Raw genomic sequence first — 10,108 nt, forward strand, 5'->3', positions numbered from 1 at the left:
CAACTTTACAACGCTTGATCTGATGTGACGCCATGCCAGCGAACAAGTTCACTGCATCGCTCATCTCTCTGGAGAACATCTGTCCAAACTTCCTTGGACACTTTTTCTTTAAGAAAGCAGAGAAGACTCCAGAAGAACCTGCAGCCAAGACTCCTGAGATGACTCTAGCCAAGAACCCTTCAAAAAGTCCAGTCAAGAGCCTTTCAAAAAGTCCAAAGTCACCTCAAAGAAGTCCTTCCAAATTAATATGATTGCTATTTACAATAAAAGCACATTAATGTAGTTATATTACTCATCTATAATTGATCGAGTACAAAATACTGGGGCATTTTTGGTGAAAACAGGGTATTGGGCTTTCGTTCAGGAACCAATCCCACATATATAACGTTATTTCTTATGGGAAAACTGGTTCCAAGTTACGTTTCCATTTAAGACTTGGTTCCTGAAAACCACTTGTGTCATAAGTCTGCCTGTACACAGCAGCTGTTATACTCAATTTTTTACGAGTACATGAGCTCGTAGTTCAGTGGTTCTCAAATCAGGGTGCCATAAGATCTTTTCAAAAGATGACACAGTGCAGGCACTGCTGAAATGGCAGCCACAGCACCCCAGTTAAGAAAGACTAAGGCAGGCTGAGGCAATAACCAGTGGTTCTCAACCAGGATGCCAAATTCAGAAAAGTTATGTAAAAGGTATGTATCCCTAAAAAAGGTTGAGGACCACTGCTCTAGAGTCAAATGAGCTAAACTGCCTAAATTTGAACCTGAATGAAACGGGCAAAGCTGGAGTGGTTCTGTTACACTTGAATCACTACAGGCTTGTGAACAGGTAACTTAACAGCGAAAAGCTGCTGCTCAGCTCGGAGCAGGAGCTCCCCTCCCAGGGGTATATTTGTCTGTTCTTAACCTAATAACAAGAGTAGAGGATCATCTACTAAGAATCTCCAAAATGTGTCCGAATGCAGGGTAGGGCAGGGCTATCTGTTCAAAACACTTCAGCTGATCTCTACTATCAGGAGACATGTGGAGATATACACTGTATTTTCTCAAATACACCACCACCCCCTCTTCTTCCCCCACACCTCAAAAATACTGGCATTAGTGTATTAAGCAGAGAAGCTGATTTTCTGCCCAGGACAAAAGCACCCTGCTTTAATTACTACTCCAGTACAACAGTGGTGCCCTTATAATTCAGGTAGCTGAGGGAGTCAATTGACTTAATGTCTAACTGCTCACTTCATAGGTGTTAATAATTGCCTCTCCTTTTTAATGATCCTGATGTTCCCTAAATCAAGTTAACATTTTAGGACAATATTGCTGCCTGGTAGGTACTCTCAGATTATACCCTATTTTACAGCACTGGAGGCTCTTTAGCTCTTTTCAAAATCATAGATTCTTCTATGGAAACCAGTTTTCAACAGCAGCTAGGGTTTCAGCTTCAGTTACCCAGGAAAGGGAGGATGAGTCAGCTGAAAATTAGGTTCTGTCCCTGCTCTGTGCAGCCATAACTCTAAAAACACCTTTCTTGTCTGCTTTTTTTTTTTTTTTTTTTTGTGAAAGGGAGAATGAAGAACAAGTGCATATTATATTCTATGGCACGTTTCACCAAAAAAAAAAAAAAATACAGCAGCCACCAAGGTACCAGGAACTCACAAGAAACATTTTATAAAATCAACCCCAACATTTATAGCACATTTTTGTTGCCTATGAAATAAAGCCACCATATACAAGACACTGATAATTAAAGCACAGAACTGGATTCTGCATTAGCAGAATTTAGCCGTTTTCAAATGTTACTCCAAGCAACAATTTTGGTGAGGTCAACTCCAAGAAAAACCAGTTATAGTTTTCTAAACAGCTAAGGACTCTTACTTATTTTCATTCTAAGTGATGCATTAGCTTCAATATGAAAACAAACGCAGCCATATTCATGAATAGGCTAAATCCATCTTCACTTTCCAGATGAGGCAACTGACCCAAAGTGAAAAACCACGTGAACTCTGCTGCTTCCAGTGCCAGAACTACGTGTGCAGAGCATTCTTCTGCAGGGAAGGTGAGCCTTGTGACCCACTGGTTAAGACAGAAGGAAGGGTGGAGTTGCACCTTACAGATTCTGACATAGTTAGTCTGTAAAGTGCAAAACTACTCTGTTTTCTGCCTGTTTTAGGTGGAACATCTTAAAAAAAGAGAAACTAAATCCCATTCATTTGGAAAGATTCAATAATTTCTCTCATTTTCATCTGAACCCCCAGCCCACTGTGCCATCATCTTTTTCTCTGACGAGTCAGACTGGTACCTTTAGTATTCCCACATTTTTCATCCACATATCACCACTTGCAAAGTGGTTTACGGCCATGGCTCTTCTGGCTAATGAAAGCTAGACATTTCACTGGATGCCAAATTTTAGAGCGAGTCAGCATTTTAACAAGTACTATTGCTACATGTTAGCACTAACAAATGATCCTAACTCAGATAATGCTCCAATCAACTTTAACAGAAGTTGAATCGTGACTAAGAATTTAATAGGGCATTTATATAAAAGTTAACATTTAATATGCTAAACATGCATTAGTTCTCAAAAAGAAAATCTCAATGGTAGCTCAACAGTTGTTTAATGAATTCCTTTAACCCTAAGTTAAATACAGTTTTAGGGACAGGTTTGCACATACGATTTTTATACTTACGCTGTATGTGAATCAGCTGCTTTGGCATCTTAAATTCTCCGGGGTATATAGATTCATAGTAAGCAATATTACTTTCTGCTTCTGGGACTGGTATAACCATATTATCCCTCTTCTCTCCATATACCTGTTGTGCTGAGATAGCCCTCTGGAGATGATGTTCCTATAAACAAGAGGTTGAAAAATTGAAAACAAATACTCTTTTTAGAGGTACATAGTAAGGCATAGGGTGGGGGGAGATTACTTTACTCCCAAAGCTCACTTTTTAAACAAGTAAAAACAGATCACATTTCTCTGCAGATTTATACTTTTTAAGAGCAAAAGACATGAGGAACAGGAAGTTAAACATCCATTTTGCAGGTATTCTGAGCATAGTAACAAGCTTTTCCAGGAGGTGGAATTAGAGACCATAGGAAATTTCCTAGTGCAGCTAAAGTGGCCAGCAGTGCAGTTTCTTTTTCTTTCCTATGGCTGACATGAAGCAACAATGCTTTCAAGAAGCATACCACTGCCCTGAGGCTAAGTAGAAGGGACAAGAGAGGTAAGCAAGTTTTAGATAGAAGAAGCAAGCAAACCAAGTCCAAATGCGACTTCTGAGCAACTATATGATCTTAACCCTGTGTCTGCTTGTGAACTAGTTGCAGTTTAACTCAAATTTTGTCCATACCCAAAAGGATACTGCACTTCCTTTTTTCCTGGGTCTCTTTAAGCTAGGGGTGGGCAAAATACAGCCCATGGGCGCTCACCAACTAATTGTACCCTGCCCAGCCCACACACCTTGCTCCCACCCTTCCCACGCAACTTTTGGGTGGGGGTCGCTGCTGCCACTGCTTGGCTTCTCCTGTGTTCAGCGGCTCCTCATCTCCCTGCTGCAGCATTCACTCTGGGCCGCAGGTAGGGAAGTGGCTGGGGGGGGCTGCAGCTGGGCAGGAGTGACAAGTGTGGGTCTGGTGGGAACATGGTACATGGGTGGGCAGGGTGTGGGTGTGGGGGAGGACAGGAGGGTGTGGAGACCCCCCTTCCCCCCACAGTGCACAGGCCGTACCACCAGCAGCAGCAGGCACTTGTGGCCCGCACAGGTGCTGCTGCCCGGTAGCACGTGGCTCCAGCCAGCGCTGCATGTGGTAGCAAGGAGTGCAGCCAGGTCAGCCCATCTCTATGACATGGGGCTCTGCGTACTGCACGTGCAGTTCCTGGCACTTGCACACCACTGGGGGAAGCCTAGCACAACACACCTGGTTGCCTTACCCACCCCTTGTCATCCAGGCCCCAGAACTGTGCTGGAAGTGGAGGGCAGTACCGCCTCTTGCTTCCCGGCAGAATCCTGGGACCTGCACAACAGGGATTGGGGAAGGCAGTCAGCTCCAGCGTGCAGAACATCCCCTGGTGACACGTGAATGCTGGGAGCTGCACATGCGCCATGGGGAGTTCCACATGATAGAGATGGGCCAGCCTTGCCACCAGGTGCAGCACTAGCTGGAGCTGCATGTAGCTGGGTGGCAGCACCTGTGTGCCATGGGGTGGTGGTGAGAGGAAGTGGGGAGGTCCCCATATCCTACAACCCCCCTATATATACCCCCTGACATACCCTATGCCACGCACACACAGCCACACCCCCTCAAAACCCCCCCCTCTGCACCCCCAGTATACAAAAGTAAGACTTTATTTTTGAATTATTATGCAATCATCTCTATATATGCTATGCAAATACAAATCATGACAAAAATTTTTTATAATAAAATTAAAATATGTTATAGTAGGTGTTTGATTTTTGGTATATGATTTTTTTTTCTTGTTCCAAGATGGCAACCCCCCTCCCAAAATGAGTACTTCAGGGGGCAATGGACTTCTGGTGGCAAAGGTCAGGGGCTAGGGGCAGGACTTTTGGTCCCAAGATGGCAACCAGGGGGTAGGGCACCTGTCAAGAGGTGGGGCTACCCTTGCAGCCCTCCGCAGCTCACTAGAACTCATTAAGCAGCCCTCCAGCTGAAATAATTGTCCACCCCTGCTCTAAGCTGTTTTGTAATTTCAATTTCCAGTGTATTTCTGTTCTTGTTAATACTGCAGATGCTGCATCAAAACTACCATGCTAATTCTGTATTGATAAGAATCTGCCATTAGATTACTTTATAACAAAATACAAAGCTACCGCCAATGGGATAATTCTGTTTCAGAGATTTACAGCAAATTATCTGCTTAATAAAAATCGGGGTTAACTGGCCTGCTATAGGAATAGTCACCCCACAGCACGGGTACAAGAGGCATGGGCAGTCTGTGTGCACAACGCATCAGATTGGGGAGGAAGCAGAGAACACAGTGGCAGATAAGGCAGGAAACAAAGCAGAGCAGATCAAGCAGGGGAAAGGGAGCTGAGTGACATTTGGGGTAGCACAGAGCTTACCTTGTGGCATACATGCCAAAAAGTTAGGCCCCACTGGTCTATGATCTTTGACCTTATACACACCCCCCCCCATATATTTTAGATTAATCTTTTATATTTGGGGGGGGGTTAGATTTTAGATTTTTATATTTTAGATCGTTCTATCTGTGAAGAGGTCAGCATAGTTGAGACCCATATCATGTATCACTAATACAAGGTAACAGGTTATTTTTTTAATTGGATTCAGTTTTGATTTTCTAGTACTTTGTAACAGAGATGAATACATATTTCCACTTTGGTAGAGAGACAGCTTCATAAGTTTGGTGTTATTTTTAATAAGTTGACAACCTAGAATTAATCTTCTATCAATCCTGTTAAGTGCCTGTGTAAAAAGCATGTGTATGCATACATTTGGCAGGAAGAGTTTTGGAACCCTGTCCCAACTGTTGCTGAAGATAGCATTAGACTTCCTTCTCATATAGTACTGTCAAACAGTCAAGTGATTATATCAGAATACAAATTATCTACTGGCTCTTTCCTGCATGGAAAGGCCTAACTTTTACCAATATTCTAAGGCTTCCAATTGGACTAAAAAAAAAAAATAAATAAATCATAGAATCAAATGCCTTTACAATGATACATTCCTGGGCATTGCAGTACATTACATGAGAGATTTAAAAGGAAGCTCTGATTTTTCAGGTTGACCTGTAGGATCTACATTGCTAGCAAACAGAGAGACTTCTGTATCATATCCTCTCAGAAAGCTGTTGTATAAGATCATTAAGCAAGTATTTTAATATTCATTCTGGTCCAGGGAACCCTGGGTTAGGGTAGTGCCACTGATATAACATATGATGGGGATTGTGGAAAGGTTCCTATTATTCTCTCTTGACTGAACATCTCTATATGCCTATTTATTATTATACTACTGTTCATGGACTGCTATAAAAGACTTAGTTTGGTGCTATGTTTTTCTACAGAAGCTGTACTAAGTTCAGATTCACATCTCTTTTTCAACTTGAGCCAAATTTCTGAAAGCATCTAAAAATGTGAATACCGTTCCTCTACTTTTGTTTGATTATTTAAGGCAAAACTGTCATCGCCGTCAGCTGCATGTGCATTTTTTTAAATAAGTGATCAGAAATTTACTGATATGACTAGAGTTACTTGGATTAGAACTGGGAAAAGGGCAAAGACAGACAAGTATGATCAGGAATTGGAAAGCCTGTATCTTACAAAAGAAAACTGAAAGAATTTGATTTATTTACATTAACAAAACACAAGCCGAGAGGGGACAAGATAACCCATTCAATACATTTATGCAGAGCAGATACCATACACGGAGAACAGCGCTGGCATAAGAAAACAATGGCACATACTAGCCAGGAATAGATTTAGGCTGGAAACAGAAGGTTTTTAACCTCAGAAGAATGAGGTTCTTTAACAGCTTTCCAACAGGAGCAGTGAATAAGAGACCTAACTGGTTTAAAAATGGAGCTCAATCAGTTTATGCAAGATGACTTGATGTGGCTGTCTATGAAATGACCTTGGATTCTCCTACCAGTCCCCTGCACCTCTATTAGTATGCTTAGCTAAACATTTTCTACACTTCTAATTTCTGTCACTCTACTTTCATAAATCACAAATTGTATATTATCTGTAATATATATATTGTACTAACCAGATAAGATTATACTATGCAGTCATTAATGTGAGCTTTGAAAAAGTGAATTATGTTGGCCTACTTCTACATCCAATTAGGTCAATACACATGCTGACAGAGTGCATGCAAGTACACAATTTTATATATATGGAAATATAACTGGTCTACAACAGAGTAGGTGCCACGCTAAGTCAGCCGGAGTGAGCGTTATGTGCCCTGGATCTGGTTGGGGGGGGAGGAGGCTCCATGGGCCTAATCTGCAGGGCCAGATGAGTTTGACACCCCTGGTTTGGCCAATGAATAGCATGTGCATCATTTCTCCATCTGACACTGAAATTGACCAACTGGAAACACTTATCAGAGGAAGGGGAAGTATCTAAAAATACAGTTTTAGGGCATGTCTTGCAATAAGGCTGTCCAACTTCTAGGCAACCAGAGGCCAGATGCCACGTGGGTTGCAGTCTCAGGAGCCATACAACCTCTCCCCCAGCCTATTGTGCCCCACCCCCACAACAGTCCTGTCTTACAAGTCAACAAGAGAATGCAAAATTGAAATCAGTATTTAAACACAAATGCAAATTTTATAACAAAGGCTCAAAATCTTCTCAAAAAGCTTAAAAAAGGATCTGAAGAAAAACCATAGTAACAAGAAAAACAGAGACACATTCTTTGTCAACCCCTGCTCTTAATCTGAACACATTTACTTTTATTGATTAATGACTTATGTTATAGGGCATTGGTATTTACTCTCTTTTTCCTTAGACTAGATTTTGGACAGACAAATCTTCTGTTCCTAAACATGAAGGGGGTTGGGACTCTCAGTTGGGATGAGCCGCAGGGTTTACTCTCCTGCTTAATAAGCATCGGAGAAATTAGACAGGATGGGGTGGAGTTTTTAAGTTTTAGGATGTCAACCGGGGAGCTTATTAATTTCTTATCTTATGGTTTGCTGGTCTGTTATTGCAAGCTTTTCTGAGCCTTTCTGGACAGGACAGGATATGAATCTAAACAATTACTACTATTTGTATCGTCTAAAAGCAAATACAGAGACACGTAAAATTAAATGGGAATGTATATTAATAAACCCTTCCACAAAACAGGCGTTACAAGTAAACCCTGATGCTCAAAAAATGGATTTCATTAGCATGAGCCAGAAATAGAGGATGCGGCCCTGTAAATAATTTCAGCTAACTTCTTCCAAAATTTCAAATTACAAGCTCCTTGTGAATACATAATTTACAACAAGCTGGCCACAGTGACTCCAATGTGATCAAACAGACGCAGGAGGGAGGGGAGTTGAATACTGAGAACCACTTTGGCTACTGGGTACTGACTAATACTAGGAAGTACAAGTTTCCCTCACTTTATGCGGGTTCTGTATGTGCAAATTCACTCTTACACAATGACCATTTCTATACCAAAAATTTGTTATATAAGAGGTAAATTCATTCGTATGCGATTGGTGTGGTTGAAGTCCACAGTCAGCTGCTTTGTGCCATTCGTTGTGGGAGTGACGTGCACCAGAATATATAGTCTCCTGCATGGATCTGTGATCCTCACTCATTGTCTGCAACATGTGTTTCTGTAGTTGCCAGCCCCATTATGACAGTTCCCCATGCTTGTGTGTATCGTCTGCTGTTGGCGAGTACCAAAATTGTCTTGTAAAAGTGGTAGAAATGGGCCTGGGGGTCAGTACAGTTGAAGTCTTGGAACGTATCCCTATTTGTTACATTGTAAAGTGGGCTTGCTTTATGCAAATTCGAGTTATGAGCCGTTTTCTAGGAACGCATATACAGCATTAAAGCAAGGGAAACCTGTAATGTGTGTACGACGACTAGAGGTAATTTTTGAAGCACTCAAGTCTTTTGCCAGCTGAATCTACACAAACACTGGTAGACATCAGATACTAATTGTGCACAATACTCTTGGGCATCAGGCTGGGAAAAAAAAGAAACCAGGTTTAAGACTAGCTGATTGTGCCAATCCAATTGACAACTTCAGAACTAAAGGTCCCCTGCACAGTCTCTTACCATCTGTCCACATTAAAAACTGAAAGGACCAGTTAACATAGGCAACTGACCTCCAAGGCTGTGATGGCCTTTTAGCTGGTCATTTCTGAATATCAAAGTGTGACAGCTGAAAATTATGTCTGTGTGATAAAGGTGCTTGCTGAAGGCTCTATGAAGATTAGAGCAAGTGTTTTTCTGTCATTTGTTCAGATATTAAGCTATATGTTGTTGTTAAGAGCCTAATTAAAGTCTGAGACGTAGTGAGGCCTTGTATGTAGTACAAGGCCTAGTAAATTTAGCAAAGCCTTATAGAAGTGATGGTAGGCCCTGTGGTGTAGTTAAAACTAACCTTATCAGAAGAATGCAAGGCTTGTACTGCTATTGCTCAGTCTAAGGACAGTTGAAGTAAAAAGAATGAATGGCTGTAAATTATCAGCATAGCTCAGAAGTTATAAATTGGCTGGCACACCCAGAAATCATTTAGAAGAAAGATCTGTGAAAGGAACTACTACTTAACTGTTGACCTGGATCAGTGGGCCCGTGGATGTCAAGGAGCCCAAGGACTGAATACCTGGGTCCTTCCCGGTACCTCTTGGACAGCGCTGATCAGGGACCCCTGACTTCGCTGAGCTTTGTAGAAGAAAAACTTGTCGTACATCAGGCATCAGAGGGGACTGCCGATAAGTTGCTGATGTGAATTATTATTGTCTGTCATTATCTGTCTTAGTATATGATGTGTAGTCATGTTAAGTCAATAAACCTTTCTTACCTTTCTACCCCCCAACCACACCCTCAATCAATCCCGAACCCTCCGCAGGCAGCTGGGACATAAATGACCTTGCTAATTGTGAACAAATGAATGAATGGGCCTCTTTAAAAGTTTTAATTCTATTTTCTGTAAGGGGAAGGGGAGAGAAATTTTTCAATTTTTTGAGAAAGATCTTTCCAGGTCTAGTCTCTTGGCATACATATTAAACATTGTTAGATTTTGTAGTTTTGAAATATCTTCCAAGTGGTTTATTGTTCCAATACTTTTTTGTAAAAACATACTGAAGCAGATCTGCTAAAGTCCCAAGGTTTTTATCAGAAATTTAAGTTAAGTAAGGTAGCCCATATGACTAACTATAGATATAAAAAACTTCTGTTTACAGCTTGTTTGGGTGTCAGTGTGACCTTTGACATGGTATAACTGTTTCCCCCAAAACAGAAAGAGTAAGGAAGAGTACTTCCCTGCTTTACAAGGGTATTGCAACACTTAGTGTTTATACAGCTCTTCGAAAGCTTGTCATAATATGTAATAGTGCTCTCTGATCAAAAAGCAAAAAATGTAGTAAGACTCTTGAAAAAATCAGCTCTCAGATCAGCAAACACTCTTT

The 10,108-nt window shown here is 41.3% G+C and overlaps 1 protein-coding gene across 2 annotated transcripts in view; it reads right to left on the reverse strand.

Annotated features, from left to right (window-relative positions):
- Nucleotides 1-10,108, reverse strand: part of EPC1 (enhancer of polycomb homolog 1) — an 83,719-nt gene that overhangs the window by 25,910 nt on the left and 47,701 nt on the right. The window contains exon 2 of one of the 2 annotated variants that reach the window (XM_006027293.3): nucleotides 2,684-2,843. In XM_006027293.3, coding sequence (XP_006027355.1) covers nucleotides 2,684-2,783 — 100 coding nt within the window. In that variant the 5' untranslated portion in view covers nucleotides 2,784-2,843. Of the gene's footprint in view, nucleotides 1-2,683; nucleotides 2,844-10,108 lie in introns of those variants that run through there. The other variant, XM_025208490.1, reaches the window with a different exon arrangement.

The sequence above is a fragment of the Alligator sinensis genome, unplaced genomic scaffold (assembly GCF_000455745.1).
Source record: "Alligator sinensis unplaced genomic scaffold, ASM45574v1 scaffold309_2, whole genome shotgun sequence".
NCBI lineage: Eukaryota > Metazoa > Chordata > Crocodylia > Alligatoridae > Alligator > Alligator sinensis.